The sequence below is a fragment of the Macrosteles quadrilineatus genome, unplaced genomic scaffold (genome assembly GCF_028750875.1).
Source record: "Macrosteles quadrilineatus isolate MER2022 unplaced genomic scaffold, UCM_ALF_1.0 Scaffold_9__3_contigs__length_116548681, whole genome shotgun sequence".
NCBI classification, from domain to species: Eukaryota; Metazoa; Arthropoda; class Insecta; order Hemiptera; family Cicadellidae; genus Macrosteles; species Macrosteles quadrilineatus.
The window spans coordinates 39,906,417-39,924,665 of record NW_026542602.1 but is presented as its reverse complement, the minus strand read 5'-3'; the positions used below and the strand labels follow the sequence as shown (position 1 = coordinate 39,924,665).

At 36.3% G+C, this 18,249-nt stretch overlaps 1 protein-coding gene across 1 annotated transcript in view; it reads right to left on the bottom strand.

Annotated features, from left to right (window-relative positions):
* LOC129002057 (netrin-3-like) overlaps positions 1-18,249 on the bottom strand; it is a 267,472-nt gene that overhangs the window by 19,345 nt on the left and 229,878 nt on the right. The window contains exon 3 of the mRNA XM_054429569.1: positions 17,068-17,217. Coding sequence (XP_054285544.1) covers positions 17,068-17,217 — 150 coding nt within the window. The remainder of the gene's footprint in view (positions 1-17,067; positions 17,218-18,249) is intronic.

Sequence of the window (18,249 nt, the reverse complement as noted above, 5' to 3'; positions counted from 1 at the left end):
GATTGTTTATTGCTCTATCAAAATTAAGTATCTATGAGGTAATGTGTTTAATTGGGTTCAAGCAATAGGTTGATTTGTGAAGATATACAATTGTATAACAAATAATCTAACAAAACAAGTACAATATGTCTAAAATATCTAATCCAACTCAGCACATTTTGGTAGCTAAAATAAAACATAAAAAAAATGATTATGACGTTGATATTCTGATTCCATTGATACTCTATCCTGCTTCATTATATTAACATTTTTTCACAGACAATTGATTTGTCCACAAATTAATTATGAATTAACATGCATATAACATGTCATGAGGTAGTTGTTTTTAAGTGTTCCATAGTGAAATTCTAAAGATGTTTTTAAGATAATTTGTGTATTTGTAATATATTTTTTTTTTGCTATTACGAATAAAAATCTGTAACATTTAATAATTTAAAACACACTTTATGGATCGGAATAATACTGTGGAGAGTATTTTAAAGAGAAAACAGTTAAAGAGAAGTCGTAGCTTTGGAAATGTACCCAACTAATTGTAAGCCTGGGGCTAGTTCCGTGTATTTGTAGTAAACCCTTTTGTTTGTTACGAAGTAAAATGTCGAGAAAAGAGAAAAGTTGAAAATCGAAGGAAAAGTTTAAAGCTTGTCGGTTTGTTGTTGGTTTAGATTTTAACCTTTTTAACGTATAAGATGATTTAAAGTGTTTACATGGTTAATTATACTCATCTTAATTTATTAGATGTAAAAAAAAACAACAACTCAGATTAAGATATAGTGTATGCCAAAATTGCATTATTTGAAGATACATTCTGAAAGAGTAGCTGATTATTTTCAGACAAATTATTTTTTACTAAATCTTCTTGACATTGTGGGTTATCCTACTTATTTATACGCCATAGAGATTAATGTAAATAAGCTTTCTTATTTTTAGCAAGGTTTGAAATTTCACATATTACTTACAAACATGTTTATCAAAACCAATTCAAAATAACTTTAATACAGAACTAATATAAAAAATACAAATGTTGGTACATAGACAGAATTACAAAAATAATTTAAACTGTCTACTTTTTTTGATACAAAAAATAAAGTATAATTTTCTTGAAGAAACCTTATAGCTTAAATGCAAACTACTTGTGTGGATTATTATGATATCAACCCGAAAATTATTTTACTTTCTGTATTCAATACTGTTTGCTGCTACAGTTTTGAACTAAATAACTCCATGACTGAACTGAACCGCCTGAAGACTTGTAGTTTGAACACATTAGACGAGAGTGCACGGATTACAAGCAAACTTACGCATTATCCTGACTTGTTGTGACGTCACGTCAATGGGGCTTGACGTGTAGACTAATAGGGATATATCTCCACGTTGATTATGATACGTGGGGGTTCATTCAATTATGTATGATAGTATGATAATTAACTGTACAGTATAACCATTGCTTATTGCATTACAAACTTTAAACACGGTATTAATGCTAGTTATATACATGGTGTTTGGTTCACAATCTACGATATGACTGTTTGAAAACTTTAACATGTTAAATTTACTGGTAATTTTTAAAAATTAAGACAGATTTTGTCTTACACTGTAATGACACTTTTTGCGTGAAAAAAAACAACCAAAATGTACTACTAACCTCATTTGAGGATTTTTTTTTAGAAGTTATTAAATTCAGATAATCTTCTGAGAAATATACCTTTGTGTTTTCATAGATGGACTATTAACCCAAAAAGGGTTTCGAACTTACGGGCTGTGATACTATTACAAACAACCACACCTTACTTACCTTACTTGACCTTATATCCAGTACCTTATATCTATGGTAATTGGAGGGATATGAACCCGGGACTTTAAGAATCTACTTTTAGTTTACTTTTGACAAGGCTCTTCGCTCCCCCCAGATACTTACTAAGCTAACTAGTATTTTAAAAACATGTTTAGAGTTAAATAATGAAAATACTAAAATTGACTTGATCAAAATATAAGCTTCTGGAAAAATGTTCACCCATTTAATTCTTTCAACAAAGCAACATTTATAATAAATTAACCATTTCTAGATACAGAAATAGGTTTTGACTAAGGGGAAATCTGTATACATTTTAATATGTTAACATCTAACTTTTTGAAAAAAGTCCTGATTTTACTACATATACGTTCTTAAACTATATATGTAAAGCACACATAGCTGGGTAATCCACAAAGTAGTCCACTGTATTGCAAACATACCCGTTCACGATTGAAGTTGAAGAATATAATTAGCACTGTACAAAGGATAGACCACTAGATGAACAAACATGAACCATATCACTCTATTCACCTCCTATTCAAAAACAATTAATGGCACTCATTACAGACAGATGTTACAGCGAGATGTACTTAGTGCAAACAAATGACTTGATTTAACGACACAACGTCGTCCTGCACGCGTCGCGGACTATTATAAAACGATCTACAGAGTAATCCCAGTTTATTGTGAAGGGAGAGATTGAGCATAGGGGGATATAATTGCATTCTTGAATCAATAGCTGACTAGTTTGGGTACAAGTAGGATTCACATCATGATGGGAATATTACTTAGAAATAGTGCAAGAAATAGTAGGGATTCTTTATATTGCTCGCCTTCAAATCTGAAGGTCGCTGGTTCGATTCCAAGGGACCCAGATACTATTGTTTATCACTGGGATATCAATGAATGATGCTATTTAACAAATGGTGGACGTTTGATAACTACAAGACGAGGGTTTGGACCGCTCACTTTCAAAACGTTGAAAACACTTCACTTAGAAAACACACAAAATAAAATAAAACGTGCTTTAGTGATACACGTCGAATATGTCGAAATTGCGTTAGAAAATGAAAAAGATTCATTCTAGTAATCATGGCGCTGACAAATTAAGGGATGTTTAGGTGAAGATAAATAAAGAGTGAAATAAGAAATTATTAAGTCCAAGATTTGATTATCATACAGCAAAGGCTAAAGCACTAAACTATTGCTAGAAGCCAAAACTTTCAATACTCACTAAGGAACTAAACAAGTTTATATCTTCCTTTGGACCGAATAGGCGACCTGCAGGACCTTATGGCATCATCCTTTATATTATGCAAACAAAAAATTAACATGGAGGCCTGTTCAGAAAAATGCCTTATCAAGCCATATACCAGTACTTTGCTGGTCGGTTTAGGGTGAGGCAAGGTAGAGAGAGATATCTTCTGATAGCGTAAAACAGCTCATTTTGTGGTAAGTTGAACGTAAAAAGCAGATAATAGAGAGCTAGAGCTAATTAATTAACGACATTTTCAACAAATACATTATTGGATTTTCTTCAGAATGCTTTGCTGATCTGTCTGGGTTTAAGCCGGGGTAGATATGTTCTGATAGCTTGGATCAGCTGATCAGCCGAGTCTGGAGCTAGGTTGAGCTGAGGAGGCAGATAGCAGGCAGCTGATAAGACGGACAGATGCAGCTATTTCAGAGGAACAATCCGACACTTCCGGTGTTGAGCCCGGGAGATTAATAGCGACTTCTCCATCCTCCTTCAGCTCAACACGCGCTCAGGTGGGGTCATCCACACCTTTCATGTGTTTATTTTTTCTTCCCGTAGTGGCGTATATTGTAAGAAATGCTTCGAGATTAATTAGGTAACTATTATCAATTCATTAGGACTGGTCTGTGGGTTAGAGCTAATTTATTGTGAATCAGGGGTGGAATTGTGCAAAACTAAATATTTGTTGGTGTTCCTCAGGGATATGGTTTTGGACCATAATCGTTAACAGTGAATTTTTTATGTTAAGGAATGGTCCTACCAAAATTCTGATAATGTTATCAATCAGAAATAATCCTCAATCGTGTGCATTCAAATCTAAAAAATAGCTGATTTTCACTACAGGGCTAATATATTTATTGTGGAGTGATAGTGGAGGTTTTGCAACTCCAAATATCTGTTGGTGTTATTCAGGGATCTGTTCTTGAATAATTATTTCTATGATTTTTTGGACTATTAAACAAAAAGATTCCGTTTGCATATCAAGGACTTGTAAAAGCATTGTGATAATGCTGTGTCGAACAACAGACAGTGTGACATGAACAACATTTTATTTTTGTAATTTATGATTAGGTTTTATGATTTCTTGTCAAAACGTACCATTAACTGCGCTAAGTATATAAACACAACATCAACTCTTGTCATTGAATGAAGTTACGCACAGCAATGAAGTGTTTTTAATGATGGGAAGCCGTATTATATTGATGAAATTCCACACTTGTTTGCGACAAAGTTTACATTTGGTGACATAAGTGACGAAATCGGCCCTCAACCACTTACAGACAGACAAGCAGACACTCGCTTATGATTTATAGATACCCTAGACGTCTGGAGAATGTGGCCATCTATTACAGCTAGATAGCAATAATTACCAAAGTTACACAACACATGACAGAATGCTCGGCTGTCGACGTATTTGTCTGCTTGTTTTGTCTGTCACGGATTCTAGCAGTGATATGAGTTTGTAACTAAAGGCAATGCGTGTGTGGTAAGTTCAACAAAGGGTAAAAAGCTGTTGAATTTTAATGTTCATGATTTTCGAGAGAGCGAATTTTTAAATTTTGTATCACTTGGACTAAAAATGAAAATCCCATACGTTGTCCTTTGTATTGTTATTCTGTGATATCAAATATATGCTAACTGGATCTATAAAATACCTAATGCATTAAGGAACATTTTTGTTGCTGAATAGGTTTTTTGGGATAGACATGTACAGTATGTATTCATTTTTAGAATCACAAATTTTTGGCTCAGACGCAGATATAGAAGGCAGATATGAAGGCTGAAGATCTCCGTCCTCTGGTCCCCAACACGCTCTTCATGTAATTAATTTGGTAGCAGAATCAGCACGCTTAAATTAGTCTCACAGTACCATAACGTTCATCACTAATATTACACCACCGTCAATCAGTAAGTCCCCCCAAAGGCTACATGGTGTCCAGTTTTAACTTTAAAATTCGTCCGCTAATTTTGCCGACGGAAATAGTACCGATTGTTAAAAGTATAATTTATCGTTTCAAGTGTTTTGGTGCTTCTTGTGTAACATTGTAAGTTTTAATCTCCTCTCCTCTTATTTTACATTTTGGCAAATTTTAATTCATATTGTTATAGATATTGATTCTAAATAATGGCAACAAATTTCGTATACTATGAAAACGAGCACGGTATTCGGAGAAAACACGACATAAATTATTTTGGAGGTTATTTTTTAAAGGTGCAGAAGATGACGGTGCACGAAATGATCGTTAGCTTAAACACTAGTGCGGTATTACGATAATCATTTTTTCACACACGGGTCAAAATATACAACACAGGAAGTTGAAACTCTCCCAGGTTCTACAAACAAGCGCCAAAGCGATTCTCGTCCGTCATCGAACCTTCACAATCGCAGAGACCGATCGTGTGTGGGAACCATAAACAAACCGATGAACATAACTTCACACAGACCAATTCACAAATTAACACCAGGCCAGTGAAATCCCCGTTAAGCTCGGGACCCAATATATATGCTGATCAATCTTTGCGCAACTCTGGTCTGAAGTGTTCTTTAGTCAACTCTCGCAGCGTGCTTATGTTTCCACTGAGTAATTGGTGTTGGCATTGGTTGTTTTACTATTTACTCATCGATAGGTTATTTATTCGATGTATTATTTTAAACTGTTTTTTCAAAGTCCGGGTCCACTAGATTTACTATAGATTATGGTAAGAGGGTCCCAATCAGTTAACCACTAAACCTAGTTGAAACAGTTTAAATTTTTTTAATTTAATTAAAACAGGCTAATATATAAAACAGCTACGCAAAAAAATAAATTAAAATGCATTGACATGGAAAAGGTAATTATTTAACAAAACCTTAATATTTTGGTTGATATTGTATTAAACCTCTTACATAATCAACAAGAAATACATGTAAATGTTGTTTGGTTGAGAAGAGTTCAAGCGAACTGAAGACATGGCGTACACTATGTTAATGAATATACACATTTAATTGTACATTCTCATTTATTCATTTTTACGACCCTAAAATACATAATTGGTCCCAGTTAGTTTGACCACGATAAAAGCCTTAAACAGCTTGCCATTTTGTATTATAATGCATATACTTCAGTCTAATATGATAAGCGTTAACATCTTTGCATAAGTTAAACCCTCTTCAAACTATGCAAAAATTGTACAAGACATCTAAATACATAGACTATATCCAAATAACATCCTGAGTTGTAAATAACCGCGCGGATGACATATTTCAACCATAAGCGCACCATTACACCGCACTATGCGCAACTACGTGGGACGCAGTCGTAAATTATCAACACTGCATCGCATAAACAAAGCAAATTAGTCGTTAAACCAACATCCAACAAGACTGCACGCCTCGCCTGTAAATGCTTCAATTATAAGAGATAGCATAAATCAAACTCCCGCGATGGCTTGTAGATGATCATTGCGCATGCGCTGTAGAACGGAACATAACGCATGCGCAGACACACACTACAGGCTTGAATACGATATTGTTGTGTTTGTACTACTGCAATGTGGTGTGAACGTAGTAAATGGTTGTAGGTTAGTTCTCTATGGTAAAACAAAGACTTTGTAGGATTAGAATCGTGGTCTTCTGTTGACGAACGTGCCAAAAACGACGAAACACACTCAACGACGTTTCGGCCTCGATACAGAGTGTCATCTTCAGGGTGACTTCGCACAGATGACAAATCAACTTTGTCACAGAGCAGAAGACTTGATTTATCATCCGTGCACTTTGCATCGAAGCCGGAACGTTGGTGAGTGTTAGTGTTTCATCATTTTTGACACGGCGTTAACAGAAGAACAAGATTCTACAAGTGACCGTGGAAGCCTATCCAGAAATACTTTGTAGAGCTAGTATGTCGTCACAATAGATGAACTTACATAATTACTTCCTCTCTGTCACCAAGAAAACTATAGATCTTAACGATTGCTGAAAAGTATATTTACATACAGCCAAAGATTATTTATTTAATCTGGTGTCTGTTTGTCCTGCGTTTTGTAAATTTTTGGAATTCACGACTGGGTCATGAAACTTCTTAATGTAGCAGAAAATATTAATTCTCGATCCTTAGTACAGGTAAAACTCACCTAAGAAAACATAAAAATTGGTCCGTTCATGAAACTTGCAGGAAACATAGTACTTTCCAGTAGGCTTTGGAATCTGAAGAGTCCCTAGTGATTGTGGGGGTGGAAGTGCCATTTTATGGGGGTTAAAGTTTATGGGGGTAGTCATTTTGAGAAAATTTGTATTTATGTGATCCAAGCAAGTGGGGTGTCGTTTTCTATGTTTCTTAGGATGCAGAATCGAGAAAAAACATAATAAAATCAATACAACCGACAGTTAATTAGAAAAAGACCAATTTATTCGTGAAAAACTAAATATGGCAAATTAATTAAGGTAAAGTAATCCAGTTAATATCAATTATTACGAAGTTGATCATGGGTCTGTGTCATATGTTAAAGTTGTGAGGAAAATTAACCAAGATACTGGTAGTCACGCCTCTTTAAACACCACGCGTCATATTGTTGAGCGGAGCGAGCGAAGCGAGCGAAGCTCTTATACGTCGACTTTTATGCATTTCGTAATACGCAAACTCCTCCTAGACGGCTGAATCAATCGTTTTCAAATTTTGGATGGTGATAAAGACCATATCGGTGAGTGCCAACATCTATATGGCGTTAAAAATAACTCTCAGGAATCCGCCCCACTGGGTCTCAAAGTTTCAATGTAATCCTTATGGAAGCAGTATTTGACACATAAACAAAGACATATGATCAGCTGTTGACTTTTGAATGCAGTAGATAAATAAATAGCTGATAGCATTATTCCACAGATATTAAAACATAAACGGTGGTATGGATCATAAAATAATCAAATGACGACACTAGCTTGAGGTCCGCGACGTAGGAAGTGTTAAAGAAAGTACTAAAGGTGAACAGTCTGGAGTGTGGGAACTGTTTATGACGATTAGATTAAGGTATTTGCAATCATAAAATGCTATGGGAAGGGAGCAAAACGGGTCCGCGACGTAGGAAGTGATGAAGGAAATAGTAAAGGCAAGCTGTCCGGAGTGTGGGAACTACTTATGACCATTATATTAAGGTATATGCAATCCTATGATGCTATGGGAAGGGAGGGAAACATGTCAGTCACGTAGGAAGTGGTGAAGGAAGTAGTAAAGGTGAGCAGTCCGGAGTGTGGGAACTCTTTATGATGATTAGATGAAGATATCTGCAATCCTAAAATGCTATGGGAAGTAAGAATAACGGGTCCGCGACGTAGGAAGTGATGAAGAAAGTAGTCAAGGCAAGCTGTCCGGAGTGTAGGAACTGTTTACGACAATTAGATTGAGGTATCTGCAATCATAAAGTTCTATGGAAAGAGAGGGAAACAGTTCCGTGGCGTAGGAAGTGGCGAAGGAAGTAGTAAAGGCGAGCAGTCCGGAGTGTTGGGACTGTTTATGACGATTAGATTGAGGTATCTGCAATCATAAAATGCTATGGGAAGGGAGGGAAACAGTTCCGTGGCGTAGGAAGTGGCGAAGGAAGTAAAAATGCTATGGGAAGGGAGCAAAACGGGTCCGCGACGTAGGAAGTGATGAAGGAAGTAGTCAAGGCAAGCTCTTCGGAGTGTGGGAACTGCTTATAACCATTATGTTAAGGTATTTGGAATCCTATGATGCTATGGGAAGGGAGGGAAACAGGTCCGTCACGTAGGAAGTGGTGAAGGATGTAGTAAAGGCGAGGAGTTCGGATTATGGGAACTGTTTATGACGATTAGATGAAGATATCTGCAATCATAAAATGCTATGGGAAGGGAGGATAACGGGTCCGTGACGTAGGAAGTGATGAAGGAAGTAGTCAAGGCAAGCTGTCCGGAGTGTGGGAACTGTTTATAACGATTAGATTAAGGTATCTGCAATCATAAAATGCTACGGAAAGGGAGGGAAACAGGTCCGTGGCGTAGGAAGTGGCGAAGGAAGTAGTAAATGCGAGCAGTCCGGAGTGTTGGAACTGTTTATGACGATTAGATTAAGGTATCTGCAATCATAAAATGCTATGGGAGGGAGGATAACGGGTCCGCGACGTAGGAAGTGATGAAGGAAGTAGTCAAGGCAAGCTGTCCGGAGTGTGGGAACTGCTTATGACCATTATATTAAGGTATCTGCAATCCTATGATGCTATGGGAAGGGAGGGAAACAGGTCCGTCACGTAGGAAGTGGTGAAGGAAGTAGTAAAGGCAAGGAGTCCGGAGTGTGGGAACTGTTTATGACGATTAGATGAAGATATCTGCAATCATAAAATGCTATGGGAAGGGAGGACAACGGGTCCGCGACGTAGGATGTGATGAAGGAAGTAGTCAAGGCAAGCTGACCGGAGTGTGGGAACTGTTTATAACGATTAGATTAAGGTATCTGCAATCATAAAATGCTACGGAAAGGGAGGGAAACAGGTCCGTCACGTAGGAAGTGGTGAAGGAAGTAGTAAAGGCGAGCAGTCCGGAGTGTGGGAACTGTTAATGACGATTAGATGAAGATATCTGCAATCATAAAATGCTATGGGAGGGGAGGATAACGGGTCCGCGACGTAGGAAGTGATGAAGGAAGTAGTCAAGGCTAGATGTCCGGAGTATAGGAACTGTTTATGACAATTAGATTAAGGTATCTGCAATCATAAAATGCTATGGGAAGGGAGAGAAAAGGTCCGAGACGTATGAAGTGGTGAAGGAATTAGTAAGGTGAGCAGTGTGGAGTGTGGGAACTGGAAACCGATTGTAGCAGTTAAATTAATGTATCTGCAATGCTGAAATGCTATGAGAAGGGATGGAAGCATCCCCACGACATAGAAAATGGTGGAAGAAGTAGTAAAGGCTAGCAGTGCGGAGTGTGGGGAATGTTTGTGGCAATTAGATTAACGTATCTAAAATACTAAATTGCTATGGAAAGTGATGAAAACAGGCCCACGATGTAGAAAAAGGCTTAGAAAGTAGTAAAGTATGAGCATAGTGTGAAAACCGTCTGTGGCAGTTAGATTGATGTATCTTTAATCCAAAAATGCTATGAGAAGGGAAGGAAACAAGTCTATGACGTAGGAAATGGTGAAGGAAGTGGTAAGGCTTGCAGTGCAGAGTGTGGGAACTGTCTTTGGCAATTACATTAATATATCTGCAATCCTAAAATGTTATGGGAAGAGAGGGAAATATGTCCACGACGTAGGGGGTGGTGAAGGAAGTAGTAAAGGTGAGCTTGTTGAGTGTGGGAATGGATTAATGTATCTGCAAAGCTAAAACGCTTTGGGACGAGACTGTAGACTGTAGGTTAAAATAATTTCGAAGCACGAATCGATACATATTTCGATACATGCAATCGTTTATAATAGAATTTTTTTTTAAGATTTTATTAACCGATCAGCATTTCATTGCTATACAGGTTAGGTATAATATAAGAAAGACAAAAATAACATTATTAATTACATTAACATGGATAGAGGTCAGCTTAGCCCCTCAGGCACTTATTGTCACTGTTTTAGCGGGTCGGACTGTAAAGGCACTGTCCACCAATGAAACACAAATCAATGAAAACAAAAAAATGGTTATAATAAAACATCTTGAGGCAATCTGGGTTTTAGTCGGAGTCTCTGGATTTCAGAAGGTTGGCGTGTGTTATAAAATCCAATGCTGCTGGTTAATGGAAGTTTTGTAAACAATTTTGATGTAACTTTCTTGATAAAATCTTCTATAGGTTTTATTCCCAGTTCACAACTGAGTTGACAACAGCTGATTTTTACTCCATAGAGGATAAAAACTATTTTTACTCCATAGAGGATAAAAACTATTTTTACTCCATAGAGGATAAAAACGTTTTTTACTTCCTAAAGAGTAAAATTGCTACTTTAGACCCGCAACGCATGCATTAAAAACGACTAGTATTACTGCAGTATGACCAAAACAATATAATATAAACCCTTGATGACTCCGCTCAATTTTGTGGATGCCTCTGCGAACGCCACCTAGTTAATCAGCTACTGACGCATCATCACCATCCATGGAATCGTCAGGGTCTCTAACTCGTTCTTCTCCATCGTCGTCTTGACTTGACACTGACAGCTTTAAGTAGTGGCGATGGGTAGCAGAAAAATATTTTAGTTCTGGCGGCGATCTTGCAACTTAGGGTGCTGATAATATATAAGACCAAGAATGTAAAACCGCCCAGACCCGAATTTTTAAGGACCTCGGTCGCCCGCATTGACGACATAAATATGGCGCCCGTAAGAGGATGCTGACGCCTATGAATAGGTTATAATACCAAAATGCCTGACCCTATTTTAATGAAATTTGGCATACAAGTGCTTGAATACGATATCTAATCCCAGGTTGTCAATGGTCGAGTTTGATTAAGTCATTTCAAAATGGCGGCCGCTAATAACTAAAATCATTCAAATGTTTCAGTGTTTTGTTCTTTCAACTATCTCCAGGGATCTGAAGCAATATTTTCATTTTCCTTGCAATCACAGGTTGTGATGCCGTCTCTGCAATTCATGGAATAGGCACTATACCCCTACCGCAGCAAACCTGCAGATTAAGTGAGCTTCCATTTGCCTGATTTGATTTTCAATTAAATCTATTTCAATAACATTAGTCTTAATTTGTAACCCTAGTTAATTAGTAACATTAGTAACATTAGCCTTAATTAATCTTAATTAGTAGTTTGTATATATATACAAACTTCCTCTTTTATAAATATAGATAAGTTCAAAGTGAAATCTTTATTAAAATTAGATTTGCTGTTTAACAGGTACTGTTTTATAGGATATAAATTTTTAAAGACTACATTTTAAATACGCATAGTATTTTGGATAATAAATCAAGTGAGTATGCCTCTGAAATCAGTTTAATAAAACTCGTAAATATTTCCATACCTGTTTACAGAGCTTCAACGACGTTTGTCACGAAATCGGCATTGACCTTTTGTTGCATCTACAAACGGTTGTTTGAAAATAGCCTGGAATGCTTTTGAATCACGAATAGTGTTGAGGACTCCTGCAAGATACTTCTTACCATTATCATAAGGGATAACCCCCTCTGCCTTTATAGGTACGGGTGGATTCACTGTTTCTTCACTTTTACCTCTCGTACTTGTACTCCAAAAAAGATTGCATTCGACCATATTCGAATTTTTCACTATCTGAAATTTTAACGGTCTCACTTCAATTGGGACGTTAAATTCTGTTAAAGTAGCATAGGGTGGTTGACTGCAACAACGTCCCAGATCAAATAGCCTGTAATCTTTCTTCGATATATGAAATGAATTAACATGCAAAGTCACAGTTTTGAATATTATATTGTCAAAGAATCTCCCATTGGCTGAATAATAAGATTTCCATTCTGGGTTTGAAATTGCCAAGGTCATCCCTCCAACGCATCCACAAACATGAGCTGGTTTGACTACCTGACCATCAAAGTCCTCCTCACCGGTGTTGATTTTTTCTTTGAATTGGTATTTACCTGAAATTCTTCGGGGATAATTTGTTTCCTTTAATTTTTTTTCCAACCGTTCCACCACACTGTTCACGTTCCAGTTCAGGTTTTCATCTTGTGAAGTGTCAACGGCCACCACTTGTAAAAACACAAACAATGATAACAAAACTGACAACACTAACATGTCCACGTCAAGCTCGTCCTATATTAAATAAATATATCAGTGAACTATCAAAAAGAATGCTAACTTGGTGTGTACTGCCGAGCCGATGCAAGTATTTTAATGACACACACCTGTTTGGCCACCTGTTTAATTATAACTCTAGTACCAGGGGAACGAGCTTTGCTCGATTAAAATCATTAGTATATAATTACCTGAGAGCAGTCTTTGGTCAATGTGATTCATCCAAATATTTTGTAGAGTATTTTTTATCTGTTAAATTTTCATTTGTAGTTGATACTTAATAAGAACAGTAACGAATATTTAACAGACCATAAGACCATTTTAAAACGTATTTTGAACACAATGAAAGTATTGTTAGAAAAGAGTTATGTTGTTTTAGCTATGAAGTATTTTTAAAGCAGGGAATTTTTCGTTGAGAGGTGTAATAACTCAAATAACATCATGAATGCAACTCCTGAATCATTGGGAATGAACACAGTTACTCTAGAATTATGTACAGTAAGTATTTAATGTCGTTGGCAGTTCATCCCAATGATCACGTAAGACCAATGTGATCGTTGGTTTATCCTGGCATTGTAAATATAAAGAATGGTCCTACAGTTTTGACACGAAATTATGTGGGTTGTTTAATATTACCGTAAAACTTGACTAACAAGACACCCGGTAACTCTGCAGTCAACAGCTGACAGGTTAAACACAAAAAGAATTGCAACACAAATGCCTAATTGGTTAGTCATGGTTGTTAAAGTGTACAAAGTACACGGCAATCATTATGAATGTTAAATCTTTTGGTGGTTTAGTCAGTGGAAAGTAATATAGACACTACCCATTGCTTATTGGGTTAAAATTACAATTAAATCAACCACTTCTGGGTTTCTTCTTTTTGTACTTCTGGCCAATAGATTCTTAAGACTCTTCTTAAGCACCGGTTTACGAATACCTGTAGCTTGTTTGTGATTGCTAGAGAGACTTTCCACGTTTCACATCCATAAAGTAAAACTGACTTTACGTTGGTGTTAAATATTCTTAACTTTGTTCTAGTTGATACTTCCCTAGCTCTCCAAACTGGCTCTCCAAACTAGCTCTCCAAACCCCTTTCACTAATACCCCTGAATCACTCTTATGCTCTGGGGAGTCAAACGGCACTCGGGCCTACCTTGACAGTTTTGACAGATCGTGAACCCCACGGCAAAGAACAGGACGGCACTCGCTCCGCTTCCCGCCAACTTCACACCTAAGGAATTCCCAGCGTGCACCATTTTCTGGTGTCGATATCTATAAATCAATCGTTAGTTCCTTGTTAGTTATCGATATTTGTTCAATATTGATGTTTATTCTCCAAAAATGAAATAGCTATAAGGCATTAAACGGGGTTACCCCAACTTCACAAATAAAGAATTTCCAGCGCGCACCCTTTTCTTATAAAAATGCTTACATCCATATATCAATCGCTATTTCTTCGTTATTTCTCTATAGTACTCCAATATTGTTGTCAGTTCTCAAAAAAAAAAAAAAAATACAAGAAATAAATAAAAAGTGGTTACCGGTACGCTAACTTCAAAATTAATTAAGGCATATCCAGCGGGCACCGTTTTCTGATAAAAAATGTTTACATCTATATCAATCGTTAGTTCTTCACAATTCACAAATTAACAATACGCCAGTGAAATCCCCGTTGCTCGGAACCCAATATATATGCTGATCGATCTTTGCGCAACTCTGGTCTGAAGTGTTCTTTAGTCAACTCTCGCAGCCGTGTGTTTATGTTTCCTCGGAGTAGGTGTTGGCATTGGGTGTTTTACTTATGAGTAAAACTGTATCCACTAGGTCCTAGGGTATTTATTCGATGTATTATAACTGTTTTTCCAAGTCCGGGTCCACTAGATTTACTATAAATTATAGTAAGAGGGTTCGGATTAGTTTAACCACGATTAAACCTAGTGGATACAGTTTTAAAATTTTAAAATAAAAAAAAACAGGCTATCATATAAAACAGCTACGCAGAAAAACAAAATTGAAATGCATTGACATGGAAAAGGTAATTTACGGAAAGTAATTATGTAATGGTATGTATTTAGTTCAAATGCTCATCTATAACTACAGTGCAGGCATTTACGTTTCAGGAAATCATTGAGTAAAAATGTTTCTCAGTTCAAAAACCTTAACATTGTTTATATATATATAAAAAAAAAAAAAACAACTATACTCATAAAAGTCTACACTATTACACAGTATACCGATTATTTCTAGAACATTACAACATGGCAATCACACAACGCCAAGAATGTACTCTTCCACTATCACTAGTTGATGAACAGAACTGGTTTGTTTCTGTTATGTTATTTGAGACCAGAGAATCTATCTTCTGAGACTATTACTTTGAACTCATTTACCATTCATATTTGTTTTCTGATTCCACAACTCAACGTTATGTGGCGAGATTCTACTCAAACCTGTTACCGTTCATATTTTCTCATCATCCTCTGACCACAATGAATTACGGTTATAGTTTCTGTCAAGATGGGTTGTAATTGATATGATTGGTTGGGAGATTGTTTAACGAGTGTGAGGTTTGTATGTTTTCAAAATAAATAATGTGACCATTAGAAAACGTTTCGTCGACTAGTTCATAATTTTGTTTAGTATTTACGTGGTATTTTATTAAATTTAAACATCATTGATGTAAAGATTTATAGGGAAATATCAAAATACGTGTCCACGAAATGCATTTTTATAATGCTTGCCTAAGTTTCCTTTGATTTTATGTGCTTGTTTTATTGCATTTTAAAACAATACTCTCCATCAATTTGGCTATGATTAAACATGACTACTACTATATAAGTTTAAATTGTATACATTTCTATTACTATTGCTTTAAGGGTAAGGTTATGGGCATGGCAGAGCATTTATAAAAGTTTGATGATTTGACGTATTATATCGCTCGACTTAACTTTATAAATGTATGTAATTTTATGACTCTGTAAAATATTTTATTATACTTCAAATAAATTTGGTCGATCAACTGATATTTTGTCAAATCTTTGACATGGGAAATGCAATTTTGTGCATTTATGTTTGATTGAGAAGAATTAAAACGAACTGAAGACATGGCGACAATATCTTAATGCATATACACTTTTTTTTACTTGAGGTCGGATACTTTTATTTTATTCCCGCTGTTTACGATGAGGGCAATGCTTTGGAATGCTCGAAGTGCGGTTCATTAAATACACAAAACTACAAACTCCACAAGCCACCGTATAAGACACACAGCGTTCAGAGGCGGCAAGTATCAAGTAGGCGGGGGTCCCAGCGCCTTCTAAATCACGACAAGCCTTTGAAGCCTGCTTAATCGCTTCGTATCTCACAGCTCTTTAAATATTTGTTTATCTCTCAGCGACTGGCATATCACCTCCCTTCAACTCTCTTTTGATTTTCCCACTTTTGTAACAGTATATTCGTCAGGTCTGTTGTGTGTCGCTCAACATTATGTTGTTTTCTTGCCGTCCTTCCTTTTCGATACAGTCTTTTTGATGTAAGATTTATTTCTAGGAAAATATCGTGGACTGGAATAAATACGAAAATAGTTCGATGGAAGTGTATTTAGGGACCAATCTTTGGTAATGGATGTTATTTAAAATCGGACTAATCCAAATTAAGGGTCAATGTTTAGATGTTTACTACCAATATTCAAACATATTTTCTAGTTTTTAAATTGTTTAAAAATTTCTCTCATAAAAAACAGAAGAAATAGAAAAATAATTCCAAAAGTTTATCTTAGCCAAACAATCTACAAAAATATGTTCACTGCATTCTTTAAGTTACAGAGCACTATACGCCCCTATCGCCTTATAGTTGATATTTAACTACATATTACTTTTTAAACAAATAATAATCAATTATTTCACCCCACAATCCTCTGCGGTTCCTCCATACAAGCAAATCACTTTATGACTCCTTTTGTAAGGTACCTGCACAATACCACATTCGTAACGATTTAGTTACGAGTAATTATTAGCAAAACGTACACAATTACAGGGAATTTTAAAATATTGAAATGAAGGTGATGTGTATTCTAAATAGTTAATGTACCGAAATAACATAAATTAATAGTTTTATCTCGTAAGAAAAGAAACTAAACTAACCTAACATTGTCCCTCCCATCACGCACCTTAATGTTTGTCTGGATCTAAAGTTCCCCAATTTCCAACCATACCTAACAGAACCTAACCTAACACAACCTAACCTAACATAACCTAATATCTTTTACAAAATGTAATGCAATTTACAACCCATCCTATGGCAAATAACCAATAAGAATGTATACATACTGATGCAGGGTGCGATGTGAGAGCGACTCTGCTGGTAGCCTTTAGCACAGCGGTTGCAGGTGATACCAGTGACTCCATCCTTGCATGGACACTGGCCCGAGGTCTGGTTGCAGGTCTTACCGGAGGCTCCGATAGGATGACAGTCACAGGCTGCAACAGAGAGGGAGGATTAGACAGGTAGTAAGAAACAAAACATCTTGAGATGTTGCATACAGTACTGGGTTGCAAGACTGAAACTATAGAACAAAGATAGAAGCACATCTTTTTTGCTTAATCTTACGCCAGCAACTCCAATAGAATGACAGCTACAGGATGCAAAACACAGAGGGTTATTTTTGTTGTAACCGTGAGAGAAGTCTTTGCATTCAAGTGTGAAGGTTGCCGAAGAAACAAAATATTTAGAGGTAGACTTAGACTACTCAACTGCTAGATTAGAGCTCCCACTAAAATAAGTAAGGGAATGGGTCTAAAGAGAGAGAATTACCATTATTCTACAGGAGAAAATTTTAGGAGAGTTACATCCTTATCCTAAAGGAAGAACTCCAAAGATACCACAATCTTTCATCTCCTCTCCTTCGCTTTAGTCTCCTTCCTTTTTTCCAAAGAGAAAACAGACCAGGAGAAAACAGATTTTTAGGTCCCTCTCTTTAAGATTTCTTTTTAGAATGTACAGATGTTTTCTTCTCTTTATTATACTGGAAATCTAAATAGAGAGAATCTAAAGTTAAAGATAGAGGGCTAAAGGGAGTGATTTGTTACCATATGCATTACATCTTCAAAGCTTATATCATCGACGTCGATGTTTAAATAATCGTAATCGTACTTCAAACCAGTGTTTAGTATCCACACACTTTATTCCAGTTCAACTGAACCAGTTCAGTGAACCAATAAAACCATGAAAGAGTGAAGGCCTAGGTTGTTATTTGCCAACATGATCCTCACTTCATAACACGTTTATATAACTATTATGTTTTCAATGTGATAAACACCTTAATACGAGTATCGCAACGCATAGTAGACGGTTGAGATTACAAAAATACATCTACGACCCAAAATAAGCACTACTGAGTAGTTGTACCATTTGTATCACTACAAAGTTGTTTGATCTTAGCCTAGTTCAAATGGATGAGTCATGTAAACCATTTCATTTTTGGATTACAATTTTGTGAATTAATCTGTGTG